At 38.8% G+C, this 21,789-nt stretch overlaps 1 protein-coding gene across 1 annotated transcript; it reads left to right on the top strand.

The window, feature by feature from the left end:
- The first annotated feature begins 325 nt into the window (after window positions 1-325).
- ATP6V1G3 (ATPase H+ transporting V1 subunit G3) lies at window positions 326-18,002 on the top strand. Its single transcript, XM_007539752.3, has 3 exons — window positions 326-431; window positions 13,352-13,452; window positions 17,791-18,002. The coding sequence occupies exons 1-3, from the start codon at window positions 350-352 to the stop codon at window positions 17,962-17,964; spliced, it is 357 nt and encodes a 118-aa protein (XP_007539814.1). The 5' UTR covers window positions 326-349; the 3' UTR covers window positions 17,965-18,002.
- Window positions 18,003-21,789: the final 3,787 nt, after the last annotated feature.

The following is a 21,789-nucleotide window of genomic DNA, read 5'->3' as shown; positions in this document are numbered from 1 at the left end:
ATATTTTCTAGAAAAAGATCGGATAGTCTTCCAAAAAATCTTACTGATTTTCTTATAAATAGATTCAACACCCCCACTTAAAACTCTGTATTTCATAAAGATCTGGAGGTGGCATAAATAAGTTTTCAACTTCTTATCATGACTTAACTTGTTTTTCTAGATTCTACCCTTGGGCTCTCCTTGGGGCTACTTCTATTTGGCCCAACTGGCTTTAGTTTAGGACAAGCAGCTCTGTTTAGAACTCACTATTGACACAACAATCTCAGTTATGTGGCCATTCCCAACAGGATAAATGGACTTGCCACTCTGCAAGGTTCTCCAGAAGCCATCTGACTTGAAGCAGGTCAACATGACCAGTCAGTCTCAAGGAATCCACCAGCTCCTACAGGCAGAAAAAAGAGCCAAGGACAAGCTTGAGGAAGCCAAGAAGAGTAAGTCTCTGTTCTCTCGGACGTGGCAGGGATAGATGAAGGCAGGTTAAGTGGAGGAGCAGGGGTCTCCAGGACAAACCGACTTCATTTCAAAACCTGATTCCACCAGTTTCCTATGAGACCTTAGTACCCAAGCCACATGTGCTTTGTTGCGGCAGTGAGGAAGATGTTTCTTAACTCAGGCCTCTATGTGTACAGGCCCTGTGCTATGTGCAAAGCTTATAGACGCTGAAGTCATGGAGATGCCGGCTTACATATTGTTGCTGCATCTGTATTAATGTTGCCTTACCTCAATTTCTCAGCATTGTGAAATAGTTGGAAAGTATATCTTATCTTATCTTATCTAATTGCTGTAATGGCTGTTTATAAGCTATAAACCACTTTCAAATCTACATGGGCAAGTCACTTGTTCTGAGTATCAGCTTATATAAAACTAGAGTAATAGGAATTAGCATTTGTATATTTAATGCTTTTCATTCAACATCTTAAAAATATTTCTATTTTATTCTTGGGTTGTCATTTTATTTTTATTGAATCAGAAGTATGTAGACTTATACATAAAATGTTCTCAATAAGCTTCAATCTCCTTGTCTACTTTAATATCCACACAACCAATTGAATAAGGTATGAGACTGTGACTACCATTTTATGTCTGTAAAAATATCTCAACAGGGCATCTTTAATTTGTTCAAGGTCATGCTTTCTAAAAAGTTGGGGGGTGAGGGGGGGAATGTGTTTGAAACCTAACTCAATGCTTATACAGTGCCATACAGTGAATAGTAGCAGTGGGATTTGTTTGGGTCTGACCTACATGCCAAGATTTTAGCACCTGCATTAGAGATAGTTTTCAGTATTTTTGCCTAACTCCATATCCTGCCTCTGCAGTTAAATTCAAAGTCCAGTATGAGAGGAGGCATGCATACTCCTCTGGATGAGTGTAGTGACTGGGAGACAGTAGGCACTGACTAAAGCTTATTAGAGTGTATCAAATGAGATGCAGGAAAAACACACGGTAATGCAAGAGGCAAAGGTTGGGGTAAGGCTCTTCTCAGTTCATGGGGTTTTCCACTACCAGTGAAGTTATTTTCCCTTCTTAAGATAAATTCACTTTTCTCAGCAGCCCTCCAAAGGGCAAAGATATCAAGTGAAGGGGAGAGAAAAGCAAAGGTATTGAAAAGAAATTTCACTTGCTTCTCAATTTCTTTTGCTGAAGCAAAATGGTCTGAATCCAGCAGAGTTTACAGAAAACAAAAGAGTACAGGACCCACTGACTGAAAAGAGCACAGACAGATCCCTTAGACTGTATTCAAATTTCTCTAACCACATTTAAAACTTTCACAACAGGTGTTACCTTTCCTTCCTCATTGACAGAGGAGGCAAAATGGCAGTATCGATCAAATGCCTAATCAATGTTATCACATGACTCAAATGAATTTTAACCAGCCATCTCTACTTTTTTCAGTGTCATTAGGGAAGAGAAATTTTGCCAACCATGCAAGTTGTCTGAAGGTAGCAGTTACTAAGGACAATCTAACCTCAAGTTTCAGAATAAAAGTAAAGGCCACATGTATTTTCCTTTTCTCTAGTGAATATGCTGCCCTTGAGAACTTCTTCTTCAATAATCAATATCAGAAAATAAATTCATATGGATGATCTGTATACAAAATATTCATTTGATTGATTGATTGATTGATTGATTGATTGGCACTAGAGTTTCCAAGCCTATTCCACCATTCCAGGCATACTTTTTTCTTTTCCTAGTCATTAAAGATAGAGACAGAGACAGACACACCACCATCCATAGAGCTTCCTTGATGCTGTGGCTGGTCTCTTATGTGGTGCTAGGACCTTAAACCCAGGTTCTCATGCATAGTAAAGTTATTTGCCAAACTAGGTGAGTTGTCACCAGGTAGAAAATGTTCATTTTCTTTGCAAATAACAAAGCATTTTTTTCTTTTATGCTTCACAGAAAATCAAGCAAAATATTCAATAACTGATATTTAGAATGAAAATCAGTAATACCATCTCGAATCTCTTTCTCTTCGTTAAATCTGTTTATTTGAAAGCCTGACAAACACTAACCATCTCTACTAGATGAGGACTCTGAAACATATAGTTGCAAAAAGAAAGAAAGGAAAAAAGGAGAGGGAGAGAGAAATAAAACAGAATCATCCCCATATTAACTGTTTTAGAAAAATATACTATCAATAGGATGGCAGTATTATACAATATGTAGCAAAGATATTAATAGATTGTATTATGGAAGACAGTCTCAGATTTCGGTGGACTTACTACCCAAAACACTATGTAGTGTAAATATTTTTCCTTCAGACTACAGATAAGGGGCTGTAGATTTGATGCATCAGGAATATTCCTGAAGGCTGGTGAGCCTGTGCAAATGGACTAGACAGTTCTCAAAGGGACCAGCTACAGAGAGGGGCAGCACGGGGGTTGGCGGGGAGAGGCAGACTGTGAGCAGGTTTGAAAAGCCAGGATATTACGGCAGCAGAGTGGAAAGAAAGCGGGCTTGTGTTGAAGCCGTACGCTTCTTTCTATTAATTATCTAGAAGCTCTGCATTTTATTTATTTATTTAGATAGATAGATACAAGTGTTTTGGGCCAGGAGATTACATCCCATACATCGCATGCTTTATCATGCACAAGGACCTGGGTCTGAGCATCCACATAGTACCACAAAATTGGGGTACTATGCCGTGACCATAAGAGCAGAGCACTGCTGTGGTGTCTCAACTCCTATTCTGCCTAACTCCTATTTCTCTCAGTCTGAAATTAAAAAGAAAAACATACATAGGAAGCAGTGAAATTGTGCATGTGGAATCCCAGTGACAAAAAAAGATAATTAAAATTAATTTTGATATATGTACACACATGACCAAGTTTTTCCCCCCCTCCAGGATTATCGTTGGGGCTCAGTGTCAGCATGATGATGTTGTTCCTAGTGTCCATTTTTTCCATTTTACTGGATAGAACAGAGAACAATTGAGAGGGGAGAAACTGGAAAGGGAGAGAAAAAGAGAGAGACCTGCAAAACTGTATAGCCACTTATTAACCATACCCCCCCACAGGTAGGAAGCCAGGGGCTCAAACCCAGATCCTTGCAGGGGTCCTTGTGTTTAGTACCGTGTGTACTTAACGAGGTACACCACTGCCCAACTCCCCCAAGATTATTTTTTGTCATGATGCAAACTTCACCATTCACCATTCTAGACTGGGTTTTTCAGGTATAAAGAAGTGAAAGACAGCACCAACCCCACCTCCAGTACAGTGGGGGCCAGGCTTAGACTTGGGTTTCACACATAACAAAGCAGGCACACTCTCCAAGTGAACTAATTTGCTGGCCGGACTAAGATAAGGACAAGTAAATTATAAGAATAAGTAAATTATACCTAATATAGTAAAGTGTTCACATTTATATTACATACATGCATATTACCATAAGTAATACCAATATGAGAATTGGCTAGAAGGATAGAATAATCAAATCCTTTTTTTTTTTTGCAACTAATGCAAGACATAAAAAAAAAAAAAAAACTGTTCTGAGGCCAGGCTGTGGCACACCTGGTTGAGTGCACATATTACAATGAGCAAGGACCCAGGTTCAAGCCCCTAGTCCCAACCTGCAGAGGGAAAACTTCACAAGTGGTAAAACAGGGCTGCAGGTCTCTGTCTTTATCTCTCTCTGTCTCTCCCTTCCCTCCCAATTTCTGGCTGTCTCTATCCAATAAATAAAGATAATTTTTTAAAAAATTGTAATGATGGCAATTAAAAAAAAAACAGTTCCTATAATGAGGAACCAGGACTGCTTCTAAGGTGACTAGTGACTAGAGAAATTTAAGTATTATCCTCTAGTCACTGATTTGGATTAGATTTTATTTGTTAATCAAGACTCATATTCATCTTTTTGATAGAAAGCAGAAAGAGAAAGTGAGACCACAACACCAAAGCTTTTTTCAACATGGTGGGGGCCGGGCTTGAACTTGGGTCATGCACATGACAAGGCAGGACACTGGCTGAGTGAGCTATCTTACTGGCCATACATTCAAACGTGTATGTTCAAGATAGTCTTAGAGCTTGGTTGAACTAAGATGGAATTACAACAAGCTACTATTATTTCAAATTATCTTACTTTAAGTTAATACCTTCTGCCTTTTAAAAAATGTTTTTTAATCAAAATATAAAAGTGGGTATCTTGATCCAAGATTAGTTCACAACAGAATATCGCACCTGCCCTAGAGCTCTAGATTTGGAGTCTTAAACCAAATCTTTGATTAGAATTAGATTAGAAATACAGGGTGCTATCATCAAGTGGAAGACAAAGCCTTGTGTTGCTCTGAGACATATGATAATTTTAGTTGTGGTTTTTTTGTAAAGGTAGCATTCATTTCAATGTCTCCCATCGCAAACTTGCAAGACTATTACAAATATGCACTTGAGACCGTTCTTTAGAAGGATTCAAATGCATGAGATGCAACATGACACAAAGAATCTGTATTCTCGGGGGCTGGGCAGTAGCGCGCCAGGTTAAGTGCACATAGTAAGAATCTTTATTCTTGAATCAATTCCAAGCATGCACCACATGTACCATAGCCCCTCTTAAAAGGAAACATTCAGTCTCTCTGCGATGCCAACTGCAGGAACTAGTGATAGTGTTTAGCTCAAAACTGCACATTGTACAGCATACAAATCAAAAGACATGGTGAGCAATGTAAATGTTCAATTCTGAATATAAGGAAATTGGAGTTAGTAGATATAATTAAAATGTACTTAGAGCTCATAAGAATCTTAATTAAAAATGAACATACCAGAAAATTTCCTACCAATTCTCCATGGTCACTGTTCATGTCCGAGATGATAAGCACATGAGCAAATCTCATTTCTGCCTCATTCTAGTCATACGACATCAGGCAGGTCAGGCTTAACTCACTGTGCCTCAGTTTCCTCCTTAAGAGAGGATACCATGAAGTCTACCTCATGGACATGTCATACTTAGCTGAGTTACACTTGGAAAAAGCAATATTTCACTTGGAACATAGCATCAGCTCCACAAATGTCAATTATGAATCTTCATGCACAATGTAATAAAAGATATCTGCTGATGGAAACAACAAAATAGTAGAGTCCCAATTATCTCCCAAATGTGATTTCCTTTTCTTTCTTTTCATTTCTTCTTCTTATTTTTTTTTCATTGCCACCAGGGTTACTGCTGGGGCTTGGCACCAACACTAGGAATCCACTGCTCCCTGTGGCCATTTTTTCCTTTTTCTTTTTTTTTTTTCTTTCTATCATACTTGATAGAACAGAAATTGAGAAGGGAGACAGAGAGGAAGAGAGAAAGATAGACACCTGCAGACTTACTTCAGCACTCATGAAGTATCCCCATGCAGGTGGGGAACCCAGATATGATTCTCTATGAAGTCCTTATTGGACTTTTATTTAGTATAAAAGAAATACTTAGGAAACTATTTCTGCTTTCTGTTTAGATGATTCATGTGCTAGCAATAATTCAGACTAGTTTTATGGCCCTGCAAGGTTTCAACCATCAATAATTTAAAAAATTTTATAATTACCTGTTTGTTTCCAAATATGCAAATATTTCATATTGCTTAAACAATCACCTTGACTTAATAAAATCTTTACTGAACAAGTGGGTTTTTTGGTCCATGAAGACATGACTCAATAAACTAATGAAATAAAAGTCATTACACTAGAATTTCATGACCCTGTGTTGTATATTTTGTAGGTCTATAAATACCTCCTCATTCTTTATAGTTCACAGACTAATGGGGTATTGGTCAGTATATTGGATTTACACTTCTTTGAGTAGGTAATACTAAAACAGCCGCAGACCCTCTCATCTATTAATAGGACTTGTTCATATTCAATGCAGGATCTACATAAAACTACTCATAATATTTTTAATAAAGGAGGCATGAGTAAAGGAAAGGGAAAGGAAACACCAAAAAAAGTGGAGGCGAGAAATTAAGTAGGTTAAGGTCAGAAGAAACATTCAGAAACATTCATTAGCACAGTCACCAAACTGTTTCCCTACTGATTCACTACTTTTCCCAATAATTTTGTAACTGAGTCAAATAATACTATCCTTTGAAATAGTTTTTTTTTTTATCATAGTATTGGCAATCCCAAAATGTCAAGAAAAGATTTTACTTTTCCTTTGCATGGTGGAATAAAAATCTCCAAGTGCTCCCCAAGTTTTTGTTTTCATAACTAGTAAGGGTCACCTGTGCTCTGTTTAGCAATACAAGGCGTGTGTTTGGATGTCTATTCATTTCACCAGGCACAGACATCTATCTGACTTTGCTTTTCCTGCGCAACTGACACTATTGCTATGTTTCTCAGTGAGCCTCTAAAGTGGTTTCTGAAAGCTGCCACAGATGAGAACTTAAGACAACATGAATGTATGAACTCAATGTTCTGGACATGAGAAGTCCAAAAATAAGGTGTCAGAAGGGTTTGTTCTTTTTTCAGGGATCAAGAGAGATTCTGTCCAGTGTCTCTCTCTAACTTTTGGTGATGACCAGAAATTCTCAGTAGTCACTGGCTTGAAGATGTCTCATTCTACTCTCTTCCTCTATGATCACATGACTTTCTTTCCTTTGAGTCTTTTCCAAATCTCTAAGTCTTTCTTCTAAAGCCACTTCAGTCAGACTGTTGTGTGCCAAGATCACCAAAGTTCCTCTTGTCAAGATCACCTGTGTTGCCAAATCCAATATTCCATGTCCCAATCTTAAATGAACCTTTCTTTCATCTTTGAAACTCTTCATTTGACTTTGAGTCACTATGGTTGGTACTGTAATCTTCTCAACCTCTAATGTTGGAACCCCAACTTGGGTCTTATCTTGCCTATGCCTGCAGCCAGCCACTTCCAAGCCAATTACGTCTAATTCCATTTTAATGTTATTTCCATGCTAATGATTCCCAAAGTTGATATTCTAGGTTCTAGTTGATTCTTTGAGGTCCTGGTTATATAAATATCAGACATCTCAATTAAGCTGCATTGCTGACTCCATATCACTTCTGCCCCCCCACCAAAGTTCCTCTTGTCAAGATCACCAGTGTTGCCAAACCCAATATTCCATATCCTGTTACACCTTTGCTTAAAATAAATAAATAAATAAACCTTCAAGAACTTAGTATCATAAGGAAAAAACTAAAATCCTTCTCAGCTGACATTCAAGCATCCTGTCTGTTTGTTCTAGTCATGCTGATGTTCTCACTGTTCTTTGAGTGTGTTCCATGACTTCCCACCTGAGGGGCTTTGAATTGCTCCTCCTTCTGCCTGGATTGCAGCTCCCTGTCCGGTATTTACATAACTAAGAGTCATAACTGCAAGCCTCTGCACAGAGATTACTTCACCTAGGGGCATGCCCTCTCTCTGTTAGCACCTATCATCATGTTCTTTTGCTCTTTTACTCTTCATAGCACTCGTCATTACTGCCAACTTTCTGTCATTTTGTTTGCCTTCTACCTCTTCTTGCTATATTCAGAACGTATGAACCACCAGTTCGCTTGTTTGTGATTTTTCAGTGTTCAGGAAACCATGAATTATTGAAAAAAGCTATCTGAAACTATCAAGTGACCTCTGTGAATAGGCAATTCTCCAAACCTCCTTGAGCTGTAAAGGAGCAAGGTCACAATGGCCTGAAGCACCAGTCTTCAAGGAGACACAAAATAACAGCCAGTTCCTGACAACTACCGCCCTAAAGAATGAGTTTACCGAGTAGCTAGAAACAACATGACCTTGTTTAGTTGCAACCTGGTCTGTTTGTATAAAATTTCTCCGCTAGGAGTCGATCTTTGTACCATTTCTCTCAGAACAATGTAAGGACTATTCCTGGCTTTGAGTCCCTCATTAAGTCCTCAGCTTGATTCTCTAATAAACTTGCCTGAAAGGTGTTAGCTTGTTCTATTTTTCAGTTAACAACAATCATATTGTGAGACCCAGAACAGTGTGTGGTTTATAGAAACTGTGACATCAGTTGACTAAAGGTATCACTTTGTCGTTCCATACAGCATTTGCTTGTGTTGGCCGCATCCTTTATGGAATGTGCTTTTGAGTTTCCCTTGCCATTCTGACCATTATTTTCAGGTGCTCCTGAGACAAATCTTTCTTTTCTCACTTTTTTAAATGTTATCACCTCCCTCTGAGGTGAGAATTTAGTCCCTTTTTTCTCCTGTTTGTATCCATTATTGATAATTCCAGTCAAAACCCTATCGTAATGACAAGTACATACACAAGCCTAGCTGACTAACAGACAAATTGCTATCTTCCTTTTGGAACTTTCTCCTAGATTCCAAACCTTCAGTCCAGCTACCCTTTCACTCTTCCTCTGGGATGTCCTCAGGGAAGTGTGGTAATCTGAGGCCTTCTGTCATATTCATGTCTTACTCACTGCTTTGTTTTTAGCAAATAGGTTCCAGGAACTGGACCTTTTGAACCAATAATAATTAGAAATTAATTAATATCTTTGTTAATTTTTCATATATTCTTGCATGTTGTTTAAATGATTTTGTAATCAATGATTAATATATTTTTTCATATTTTTATTCATCTATTTGGATAGAGACAGAGAGAAGTTGAGAGGGGCGGAGAGAGATACCTGTAGCAGTGTTTCACCACTTGTGAAGTTTTTCTTTTACAGGCAGGCACCAAGGACTTGAACCCAGCTTCTTGTCTACTGTGACTTGTGCATGCAACCAAGTGCAGCAGCCCCCAGCCCTAAGTACTTATTTTAAATAAATATAAAATCACAGGTTCAGAAAATCTAAAAAACACGTTCTATGCACAGTCCAATAAACAAAAAAGGCTTTTTTGTGTCTCAAGAGCTTTTTGTATCTTAGGGCACTCAGGTCACTTAACCTCTTCTCACCACAGACCCAAGAATATTTCTGCCCTCTGTCTCCACAAGAGTTCAATTCTAAATGCCCCAAATTGTCCCTCCCACAATATGTCCTATGAAATACATCACAATAATGACTTACTCCGTGTAGAACTCATCTGTCCAAACCAGAACCATTCACAAAGGATCTCCAGAAATATCTAAGCAAGGATCTTCTCATCTTTTGCTTCTGTTTGAGCCCCAGTCAACTGCCCACCCCCATTACTATCTAGAGTAACAAATCTGGGCAGTACAGATTCCTTCTCTGAAGTCTTTTCTGACCTGCCCTACAATTTTCTTCAAGATCTCCACTCCGTATATCTGGTTCTCTGTGTTTTTTTTTTTTCTTATTCCATTAATATAAGACATACCATGACTAGTGGGGTTTAGTATAAGAAGAAATTAGCTAGAATTTTTTAAAATTTATTTTCACGAAAGAGAAAGGGGGAGACAGAGCACTGCTCAGATCTTGTATATGGAAGTTCTGGGGATTGAACTTGAGACCTCTGAAGCCTCAGGCATGAAAAATCTTGTGTACTGGGCCAGCAAAGTAGCTCCCTTGGATAGTGTGCTCTTTTGCCATGTGTCTGACACAAGTTCAAACCTAGTCCCACCACATTGAAGGAAATTTTGGTGCTGTGGCCTCTTGCATTCTCTCTCTGTCTTTTTGCCTTTATCTTCAAAACAAATCTGATGTGCTGCCATAGATTTTCTAGAATTATTTTAGTTTGTTAAGTTATTTTTTAATGAAAGAACTACAGAGAGAAAGATAGATACCACAGCACTGCTCAGCTCTGGCTTCTGGTGGTGATGAGGATTGAACCTGAGACCTCAGAGTCTCAGGCATCAAATTATTTTATGCAACAATTATGCTGTCTCCCCTCCCCCTAGAATTTTAATAGTAGATGTTTTCATGAGTATTGTGATTTTTTTTATTGTTGAGGCAAATGGAATCAAAATTTAAATTATATTGTCTTCACAGATGATTTTGTGTATTCAGACTTTATGTAGTTTATTACTTTTCCTTGGAATGCAAATCAGCACAAACCTATTTCAAGGATGCACTGTACTTATGCCAACTAGAAGCAAAAGTCATAGATTATGTACTTATGCATCTTCTGCTTCTAACCCCAAGCATGGCACGTAGAAGGTGCTCAACAAGTACTGAATGATGGATGAAGGGGGTAATCATTCTTGCCTACACAAAGTACAAACACCCATCTTAGCAATATTTATAACCGGATTGCTCCAGGTCACCTCATTTTCTAAACCGACAATCTGAACATTTGATCTGATAAACCTTTAGGGTCTTATCAGAACTTTAGGATCAAAGATTTATTTGTCCTATTTAAAATCTGGACTGTCCCACACGGTCATTCTATATCTGAAACATAAAATATCCAGAAATAAAACATCAGACCTCTCTCCCTCCCTCGGAGCTGTCATCGTTTGTCATGCCTGGGAAGAAAGAGGTCTAATTTTTAAAATTTGGAAATCTTCATACACAGAGAAGCCAGCTAAAAGTAAATGTGAGTGGGTCTCATGCATGCGTTCTGCTTCACCTCTAGCAAGACACTGGCCTTGAGGCTCCAGTTTTCTCCGCCGGATTCAATCAGGTGAAGCATATGCAGCTGCTCACACAGCAGCAGCTGCTGAGTCTATCCAGAAAATCCAGAAAAAAAAAAAAAAGTCTATCCAGCAGCGATTTCCCTGTGGCTCTGCTATTTAATTGAATGAGAACCAGCAGGTGACTGGTGCCACGATGGGGGAATCACAGACACACTCTAAGCTTGTCACTGTGTGGTGAAGCTAATATACAGCCTCTTCCAGAGAGCTCTGGATTCTGCTTAGGGCCACGGCACACAGAGCTCTTTCTCTTATTATTCTTATATGCCTGCCTTTGAGACCCATGTTTTCCAAGTCATGTAATTAGATGAAGAGCAGTGTTTTTGTGATTTGTGTAGGAAGATTAGTCTGGATTGTCTTTGTCATAACCCATTATGACTAAAAAAAATGTTGATATTTTCTAGCATTATTTTGGCCCCACTGTCAATGACAAGCAGTGATAAGTAGAATCATTTCCCTATAATTTATTTCCTCTGGGAATAGGATGTGCTTAGTTAGCACAAAATGGTTAGCACTTCAGAGAATAAAGGACTCAGTATCTATAGAATGGTAATAAGCGCTAACCATGTCAGACAAAGTTAAATATCAAATATCACAGTGGGTGTTTCACCAAGCTTCCAGCATCAGAAGAATATTCATTTCCACCAAGCCTAGGATTTTACCAAGAGGAAAGATAGTACTAATTATCTGAATTATTTTGAATGAGAGCTATACAGTCCCATTAAAGAAGGAGAGACATAAAGAGTGAAGCATTTCAGCTTGTAAATCAAGGAACTTGTTTTTATGCCATCTACTTTTAAATTATATTTTTATCTATATTTACTCCACATATTTTTATTTTTTTAATTCCACATACATGGTGTCTAGCAAAGAAGTTCATACCTAGCAGAGAAAGTTATCATATGTCCACACTCAAATGCTACAAAAGTATATAAAATCCTAATGCATGCCAGAGAGATAAAAATCAATAATGCACAACCAAGACTATAAACAAAAATTTAATGCTCTTAGCAAAACTAGGGTTAAGTGGTCAAAAGAAAGAGAGAAGTTTGCTGACAACAGATTCAGAGGAAAACGAATTTTAATACAGTTGAGTTTCTTTAAAGTTTTAATTATCACAAAGTTGAAGTACCTGGTCTCCTGAAGAGGTTGAGAGTTGGGGGTGTTGCAGCAGTTAATATTGCTCTGTAAGCCCCCACATGTATGCTGCTTGTCAAAAAGTCATATGTTTAACTAATGATCTCCATTGCATTATACTTGTCTGAAACCTTCATCTGCCCAGCTATCCTCTAGCCTAAGGCTTACACCTTTGTTCTTAATAAAAGAAAAGAGAGCTCCTTAACTAAATCTCCTAACCATTAAAAACAATTGGTTTTATAACCACTTTCAAGTCCCCCTCAGAGAAAGCAAAGGCAAAAAAAAAAAGTCTACTTTGATGTGCTTTGGGGCTTAATCAGACATGCTAGGAGTCAACAAATGGTAAGGGAAAAAAATCCCAATAAAATGCTTTAAGAAATTGTAATTCGGTTTGATAGAGTCTGAGCTGCATGCTTGTAGTGACTTTGGATAGTTGCCAGTGCTAAATAGGATCCAGTTGGTGAGGGCTGAAGGATTTCTGGCAGCAAATCAGGACAGAAAACCTTACCAAATAATGTCTTTTTGAGTAAGTGACAGCTAAAATCTGTTCTTGGGCTGGTGCTGCTGTGAGTGAATGGGTGGATACTTATATACGCACGCACGTGAGCAAGAAAGCTGCCATTTGCATGCTCTAAAGAATTCAGTTGCAGAAAGTTTCTTTTCCTTTTTTTTTTTAAATTTCCAGTATTACCTGCTTTTTCAATAAAGTTTGCCATTCTAAAAAAAAAAAAAAAAAAAACATTGGACAAGTGAAAAAGTTCACTTGGATAGAGTACTGGTTTGCCATGTGTGTGACTCAGGTTCAAGTCTGGCCCAAGCTGCACAAAGTAAAGCTGCAGTGTTGTGGTATTATGGTGACACTCTCTCTCTCTCTCTCTCTCTCTCTCCCTCTCTCTCTCTCTCTCTCTCTGTATCTCTAAATGGAAAGAAAAATGAGGAGAGGAGAGGAGAGGAGAGGAGAGGAGAGGAGAGGAGAGGAGAGGAGAGGAGAGGAGAGGAGGGGAGGGGAGGGGAGGGGAGGGGAGGGGAGGGGAGGGGAGGGCAGGGGAGGGGAGGGCAGGGGAGGGGAGGGGAGGGCAGGGGAGGGGAGGGGAGGGGAGGGCAGGGGAGGGAGGAGGAGAGGAGAGAAGAAAATCATAAAATACAATGCTGACTTCACTCACATTTTTAAAAATCAACCAGGACATTACTTTCATATTAAAAAGTAATGTGATTTCTCCTATGCCACTACATTTTCAGGAAAAGTGAAACGATTAAAGCAGGCTAAGGAAGAAGCCATGGCAGAAATTGACCACTATAGAATGCAGAAAGATAAGGAATTTCGACTGAAGCAATCTAAGGTAAATCAGAAAGTTGGTACTATTCTTGATGCAGAATATAAAATATTAATGTTCTTAAGACGCACTATACAGTGTCACAGGAGAAACAAACCAGGCTGAGTGGACACAGGTCAACTAACTCTTAGTGAGTTTATAATTTTACCTTCAAGGTTATTTTTTTTATTTGCTACATAAAATATCAATCAATAGTTATTGATTAGTTAGTGTGTATTTAAAACCGTATTCTCAAACACATAAGCTAAAGTTTATGAAAGTTGCATTCCTACTGCAGATCATTGAATAACATATTTTAGTAAGTAAACACTTCAGACAATCCAGACGGTAGCACAATGGCTAAAGCATGGGACTTTGAAGAGTGAGGTCCTGAGTTGAACCCCATCATTACGTGTGCCAGAGTGATGCTCTGGTTCTCTCTCTCTCTTTCTTTCTCTCTCCCCTCTCCTTTCTCTCATTAATACATAAACAAGTCTTTAAAAGAAAAAAATACTTTAAAAAACCATTGTGTCAATTATTTTTGTGAGTAGAATTAAAATTTGTTTTCACATTGTTATAAATCAAGTTTGTTGATCATTCAACAATTTGATCATTCATTCAATTTTTTTTAATGACCTAAGTAAATACTGTTCAAACTACTGGAAAGTCTCCTGGTACTTCCTTATGATTTCTTTTTCCACTGACACACTTTTGATCAAAACTAGTTTTAAAAAAATAGAAGTGGGGGCTCGGGAGGTAGCGCAGCGGGTTAAGCAGACGTGGCGCAAAGCGAAGGGATTCCCAGTTCGAGCCCCCGGCTCCACACCAGCAGAGGAGTCACTTCACAGGCGGTGAAACCGGTCTGCAGGTGTCTATTTTCTTTCCCCCTCTCTGTCTCCCCCCTCTTCTCTCCATTTCTCTCTGTCCTATCCAACAACAATAACTACTACTACAATAAAACAAGAGCAACAAAAGGGAAAATAAATAATAAAAAAAATAGAAGTGATCATTCCCACACTAAAATTTTCAAAATTTTCCTGTTCTCAGTAAAAAATGAATGCATGAAATTTTATTTATTTAAAAGAAAGAGAGGAAGGGAGGAAGAAATAAAGAATTCTTGTCAATATTTGAAAATAGATTCACAAAGTCTTAAGTCAATACACATGTGCACAGCCCTCCATGATGGGCTCCTGGCTTTCATGCACTTAACTGTTTACTGTAAATTTTTCCATGAAAGATTTACTTGAAGGCATCCAGTTGAAAAAGAAATACCAGAAGACATTTTTAGCAATATGTAAAATCATCAACTTTGATTATTTGTTATAGTTCCCACTATCTTTATTTCTTCTTGTTCTATTCTAGCCAAATCTAACCTCCTGTTCTTTTCCAATATTTTATTTATTTATTGGATAGAATTCAAAAGGAAAAGTGGAGATGGGGGGAATAAGAGAAATAAATACCTGCAGCAATGCTTCGCTTCTCTCTAAGTGTCCGCCCTGCAGGTGGGGACTGCGTCTTTGTGGATGGTAACATGTATTTCACTGAGTGTGCCACCACCCAGACCTTTATTTTTCATATAAGTTGGACATTCACTTCCGTTTGGCCTTTTCATGTGCTGTATCTGCTCCCTGGAAACCTCTTCTCTTATATATAAGTAATCTTCTTTCTTTTTTTTTTTTAATCTCTGTTCAACTGTTACATCCTCTTCCTAATCACCTTACGTAAAAGTAATTTCCCATTACCGTCATAGTATGTATCACTACCGGAATATTATATATTTGCATTTCCTTTCTGTACAGTGAACCCTAAATGACAGGTTCTTCTATGTCTTTTTTTTCTCTGTTGTATGCATTCTTCATTATTTTAATAGTGTCTGACCCATAGAATACATGCAGTAAATACTCACAAAAGAACACTTCTTCTTCTGGGGCTAGGTGGGCACACAAGGTTCAGGACATGTTACCATGTGCAAAGACCCAGGTTTGAGTCCACGGTCTCTACCTGCAGGGGGGTTTGTGAGCAGTGAAGCAGAGCTGCAGGTGTTTCTAGTTCTCTCCCACGCTATCTCCCCATCCCTCTCAATTCCTCCTTGTCCTATTAAGTTAAAAGGAAAAGATAACAGCCAGATGGAGTTTTCATGCAGACACCAAGCCTCAGCAATGACCCTGGTGGAAAAAAATTAAAAGAACACTTGTGGGCCTTTGTCTTTCCTACTATGTTCTGTCATAACCATGATATGTTAAGTCCTAGGAAAATAATCATGTTTTATGCCAGTCTGTTTTCATTATCTTATACTAAATAGTTTCAGTATGGTGATTAGTTTTCTTTTTTAATGAGTAACAAAACGGACGATAATTTTAGGTAACATATGGCTCAAAACTCTTGAAATATTATTAGTCCAGAAGAACCCAGTTTTGTATATTTGTTCTTAACTCTGGATAATAATTAAAACTTTTCATTGCTCTCATAATTAGAGCTCTAAGCCAATTTTACAGCTAGATGATCAAAAACTCACATAGAAAGGTTAACATGGTTAGGTCTCAGCTCCTTCAAGCACACTGTAAGACTATTAGCACAGATCTTTGTGCCTTAGCATGACCTCCACGTGTCAGACATATTACTATTTGAGTTAAACCTTAGCATCATTAACCCAAGACAAGTAGGAGGTCTGGGACGAGACACTAGAGCTACTCTTCTGACTATTATAAATATTACACCTTGATATTACATTCCGGCTTTTTTTTAGCTCTTGTTAATGAGTGTACTTTTATTTTACAAGTGCTCTGACTTACCAGAAGAAGCATGTATTATTACACATTACAAACATTGATGTGTCAAAGATTTAGCTGTTGCTTCAGAACATAATATTTTTCCCATGCAAAATTGTATTTTTCCTCATGATAGTAGTCTCTGAACTTCTGTTTTCCCTTAAAATGAAACATTTGAATCACTTATTTAAAAAATAACTTCTTGGAAGTTGACAGATTTCACCAACGCTATCAGTCATTAGAATATAAAGCTGTATATATACATCGGTTACAATGTTGATGTTTTGGAAATTAATGATAAGACCTTAATTGGCACCATTTGGCCAAATGTGCCAGTCTTTGTCTCAGAATTGTCAGCTTCCAATTTCTAATACAGTATCTCAAATGTCCAGGCAGAAGTCTTCAGCTAACAAAGGCAGCAGAACACAAGTAGTAAGCTCTATAGATGTCAACCATGCAATTCCAATAATTTGGTGAGACCTTTCCTAAAGATGGGATTACCTAGTTCTACTTCAAATGGTGCACTTGCTAACAAAGTTAGTGCAATGGGTTGGGCGCACATGGCGCAAGGATCCTGGTTCGAGCCCCCGGCTCCCCACCTGCAGGGGGGGTCACTTCACAAGTGGTAAAGCAGATCTGCAGGTGCCTATCTTTCTCTCCCCCTCTCTGTCTTCCCCTCCTCTCTCCATTTCTCTCTGTCTTATCCAACAATGACAGCAATAACAACAATAATAACCACAATGATAAAACAATGAGGGCAACAAAAGTGAAAAAAAAAAAAAAACAGCTTCCAGGAGCAGTGGATTCATGGTGCAGGCACTGAGCCCCAGCAATAGGCATGGAGGCAAAAAAAAAAAAAAAAAAAGGCTATCATTGAAGTGTACCAGTCTCTTGCCCTACCCAGCTTTTGTATTTCTTACTTTATCTGATGAGGTTAGACTTAAAGTGATTGAGGGAAGTAAATTAAAGAGTAGGAGTGAAGGGTGTCTAAGCCTGAGTAGTGAATATTTGATTAGGTGACTTTGTAGTATCTTCTTTAAATCTTTCTGCTTGCTCTCTGATCTTATTGAGTCTTACTGTCTACTCACAGCAGACGACTGAGCACTTTTACTTTGAAGCATATAGTTTCCTGTAACTTATTATAAGTACATGTGTACATGCACCCTGTCCCTTAAGCCCTGGACTATATCTCGGCTCTGTAACTTTGTTAGTGCACCATTTGAAGTAGAACTAGGTATTCCCATATTTAGGAAAGGTCTCACCAAATTATTGGAATTGCAGGGTTGGTATCTCAGGCTTGGCATCCCTAGGTACAGTCCAAAGTGAAACGTGGTGTGGTGGCACTGGCGGCACTGATGGCTGACTTTTTTTGAGTAATCTTATTAAATAGATGAGGTTCTCTCCACTCAGTATAACTGAAACCTAAGCTTAAGATGAATTCTGTCAAAGTTCCACAGGACACACAGATCATCAGCCTTGTATCTGCCAGAATGATGATGTAGTTCTCTCTTTCACAAATAAAGAAGAAAAAAAAATCTTACCAAACAAAATAAATGCATATGGTTCTCCTGGGATTGAATTCTGTTTATTTTCACAGATAATGGGCTCTCAGAGTAGCCTCTCAGAAGAAATCGAAGAGCAAACTCTAGGAAAGATAAAAGAGCTGAATGGAAGCTACAGCAAGCACATGGAAAGTGTGATGAATCAGTTTTTGAACATTGTTTGTGATGTAAAAGCAGAAATTCACATCAACTACAAAGCGGCCAACTAAATGTGACTCTGCTATTCAATAAACTGTACATGCTTGCAGCTGGTTGCTTCTGTCTTGGTCTTTCTAATAAGAAAGTTGTGGTGTTCTGGAGATAGCTGACAGAGCACCGGACTTGCGGGCCCAATGTTGCCAGTGCAATCCCTGGTGCTGCATGTGCCAAACTAGGACTCTGACTTCTCTGGCCTCTCACTTTCTTTCTGTCCCCTTTGAGACACGCACACACATGCACACACGCACACACACGCACACACACGCACACGCACGCACACACGCACACACGCACACACACACGTGCAGACACTCACACACACGCGCACACGCACATGTACGCACACACGTGCACACACACAAGTGCAGACACGCACACACGCACACACACACTTTATTAAATGATAGAATAGAATCTTAAAAAGAACTTAGAGATGTAATCTTTTTATATTTTTTATATTTATTTATTTATTTTCCCTTTTGTTGCTTTTGTTGTTTTTTTATTGTTGCTGTTGCTATCGATGCCATCTTTGTTAGATAGGACAGAGAGAAATGGAGAGAGGAGGGGAAGACAGAGAGGGAGAGAGAAAGACAGAAACCTGCAGACCTGCTTCACCGCCTGTGAAGTGACTCCCCTGCAGGTGGGGAGCCAGGGGCTCGAACCGGGATCCTTATGCAGTCCTTGGGCTTTGCTCCATGAGCGTTTAACCCGCTGCGCTACCACCTGACTCCCATGAGATGTAATCTTTAACTTGTTAGATGGCTATAAATTTCAGTGTGATGTAATTGGTGGTGATTTTTAAAAAGAGAAACAATGAGTTGCTATTTCTTTCTTATAGGACTTGGTTTCACTTACAGTAAATTTCAAAGAGCAATATTTACTGTTAGTGTCTTACTTATCCATTTCTGTAATAGCATCATTTTTAAGGTTTATTTATTTTTTGTTATTGTTGACTTTTTCAAAGAGGGAGAGAGAGAGAGAACAGCACCAGTGCTTCTTCCAGTATGGTAAGGGCTAGGCTTGAATCTAGGTCTCACTCATAGAAAAACAGATACATAATTCAGGTGAGCTGTTTGTTGTTCCTGTAGTCACTTCATTTTTCTTTCTTTTTGATGGGGGTGAGAGACAGATAGAAGTAGAGAGAGAAAGACACTTATGGCACTAATCCACCATTTGTGGAGCTTCCCCTCTGTAGGTGGGAAATGGGGGTTGAACCCAGGTTGTTGGGTGTGGCAAAATGTGCTCTCTACTGAGTGCTTCACCACTCAGCCCTGTAACTCACATAGCTCACATTCAAATACAGGTTTTTTTTAAATCTTTTCTTAACAGAATGAGTCATTTTCCAAGAACTCAAACACTCTCACAGATAGCAGAACTGCTAGGTTTTTGCTTATTTGCATATGCAAAGTGAGTTATTCAGAGATAACTCACTTATCTGTGATAGTTCTCTCAATCACACACAATAAAATAGTTGACCTTTTTACACACATGTACATACCCTAAAATGTTTTTTTTTCTGTTTTGATTTTTCTCTTAAAAATTTTCTCAAAGAAATGAAATCACTGAAGGATATTTTTACACCCCCCATCTATCCTTGCTGTGATCCTTTGCACAATTTGAAACTATACAATGAAAAAAAAGACTTTATTCAATTCAATTTGCATTCATTTCCGTTGTACCTGAAAATAACAGCATGCAGCTTAAAGAAATGTACAGGGATAAACATGTTAGAATACACGTGTTAGAATAGGGTTGTTTTTTTTTTTTTTTTTTTGGATAGCACACAGTCAAGAATCATGGTCTTAAATCTGCACTATTTATTTCAATGCTAATGAAACAGAGTATAAAAAGTGGCCTGTTTTGAAATAGCTCAGATGAGGTCATCCAAAAACCGTCCATCCCTCCTTTGTCCCCAGCATGTAAGAATGAAGCCTCCCTCTGCAGAGCCATTGCCTGCAGTCAACCACAGTGAGAAGAGAGGACAATGTGAACCTCCCAGAATATCCACAGGGCCATGAACAATAACAAACCGCCATTTTTAAGCCACTGAGCTTTGGGGTATGTCACAAAGCTAGAGCTACCTAGAGACCCATTGGTCTGACTTTGAAAATGAGAGTTTGATCAACCATCTTGAAGTTCAGTCAATATCAGACAAAAACGTGAGGGAAAGGTTTAGAAATGTAGAAGTGGGGTTTTGAATGTGTAGTAAAAAAAGAGAGAAAGAGATGCCAGGTACAAGTATCTATAAACTTTTTTTTTCATTTTCTTTTTTATTTTGTTTTATTTATAAAAAGGAAACACTGACAGAACCATAGGATAAGAGGGATACAACTCCACACAATTCCCACCACCAGAACTCCATATTTCATCCCCTCCCCTGATAGCTTTCCTATTCTTTATCCCTCTGGGAGTATCCCACTGTGAGATTCAGAAGGTGGAAGGTCTGATATTTTTTAAATTATCAGAGAAATGAAGCTTTAGCTCAATAGGAAATGTGAGAGCACGTTCACAGGTGGAATGAAAATCCACTGGATGGGGTGAGGTGGAGGCATGTTTATAAAGAATAAAAGGAAACTTCTGCAAAGAAAAAAAAGTCTCTGAGAGAGCAAGAAACATAACATTCCGATCACGGGTAGGGAAATGAGGCTTTGAATAAAGCAGGGAGGGATACAGGAGGATGGCTGTGAATATAGGGTGACACAAACAGGAAAGAAGGTTCAGTGGTAGAAAGATGAGAACATTCTTAGAGTACTGCTGTTTAAAAGATTAATATGGAGAAAGGGGACAGAGAGGTATCTCACCAAGTACAGCAGGTCCATAGTCATGTGCATGGCCAATGCACGTTGAATTGAATGTCCAAGGAGACAGGCGGTGATAAACCTGGTTAAGTGCTTGCATGATACCATGCAAGGACCTGGGTTCAAGCCCCTGCTCCCCACCTTCAGGGGTAGAAAGTTTCACAAGTGGTGAAGCAAGGCTGCAGGTGCCTCTGTCTCTCTCCCTATCATCCCTCCCCTCTCCTATACTCTCTTCTCTATCCAATAGTAAATTTAAAAAATATATTGTAAAAAATAAATTGAATGGGGATGCACTGTCATACTTTTAAAATGAGATGAAATCAGTTGTGTGCTTTTTGTTTGTTTGTTTCTGGTGATGAAATATGGCTCTGATCCCAACAGTCTGTTTCTTTTCATCTCTACACTCATCCACAAAGACATGAACTCTTCTCTCTTGCCCTTCCTTCTTCTCTAAAATGGCTACTGTAGCTCTAAACTTCAAGAAAACAAAATTATTGGCGGGGGGAGCTGAGAAAGAAAGCAAAGAATCTGAGCATAGAGGTCATTAAAAATTGAAATACTAAGGAGTCGGGCAGTAGCACAGCGGGTTAAGCGCACGTGGCACAAAATGCAAGGACCAGCCTAAGGATCCCCGTTGAAGCCCCCTGCTCCCCACCTGCAGGGGAGTCACTTCACAAGTGGTGAAGCAGGTCTGCAGGTGTCTATCTTTCTCTCCCCCTCACTGTCTTCCCCTCCTCTCTCCATTTCTCTCTGTCCTATCCAAAAACAAAGACATCAATCATAACTACAAAAATAAAACAACAAGGGCAACAAAAGGGAATAAATAATGATAAATAAATATTTTTAAAAAATTGAAATACATGTGAAGTCTCTGGACACAGTCTGAGGTGAAGCATGTTGAGGTGGCAATCGTTGCGTTGGTTAGGTTGTGATCGGCAGATGCAATATTATTTGGTTTGGATTGGGAGATGCATACGGGAAAATGGGCGCTATCCAAGGGTTCCAGGACTGGGGGAAGTAGGGGCTCTATAGTGGAGA

This window comes from Erinaceus europaeus, chromosome 19, assembly GCF_950295315.1.
Source record: "Erinaceus europaeus chromosome 19, mEriEur2.1, whole genome shotgun sequence".
Taxonomy (NCBI): domain Eukaryota; kingdom Metazoa; phylum Chordata; class Mammalia; order Eulipotyphla; family Erinaceidae; genus Erinaceus; species Erinaceus europaeus.
This window is presented reverse-complemented; position numbering and strand designations above follow the sequence as displayed.

Bases quoted from the DNA above. Each gene is read 5' to 3' on its own strand.
- ATP6V1G3 (XM_007539752.3), top strand. From the start codon at position 350: ATGACCAGTCAGTCTCAAGGAATCCACCAGCTCCTACAGGCAGAAAAA. The intron at 432-13,351 runs GTAAGTCTCTGT...CTACATTTTCAG, and splicing joins GCTTGAGGAAGCCAAGAAGA to GAAAAGTGAAACGATTAAAG. The intron at 13,453-17,790 runs GTAAATCAGAAA...TTATTTTCACAG, and splicing joins TTCGACTGAAGCAATCTAAG to ATAATGGGCTCTCAGAGTAG.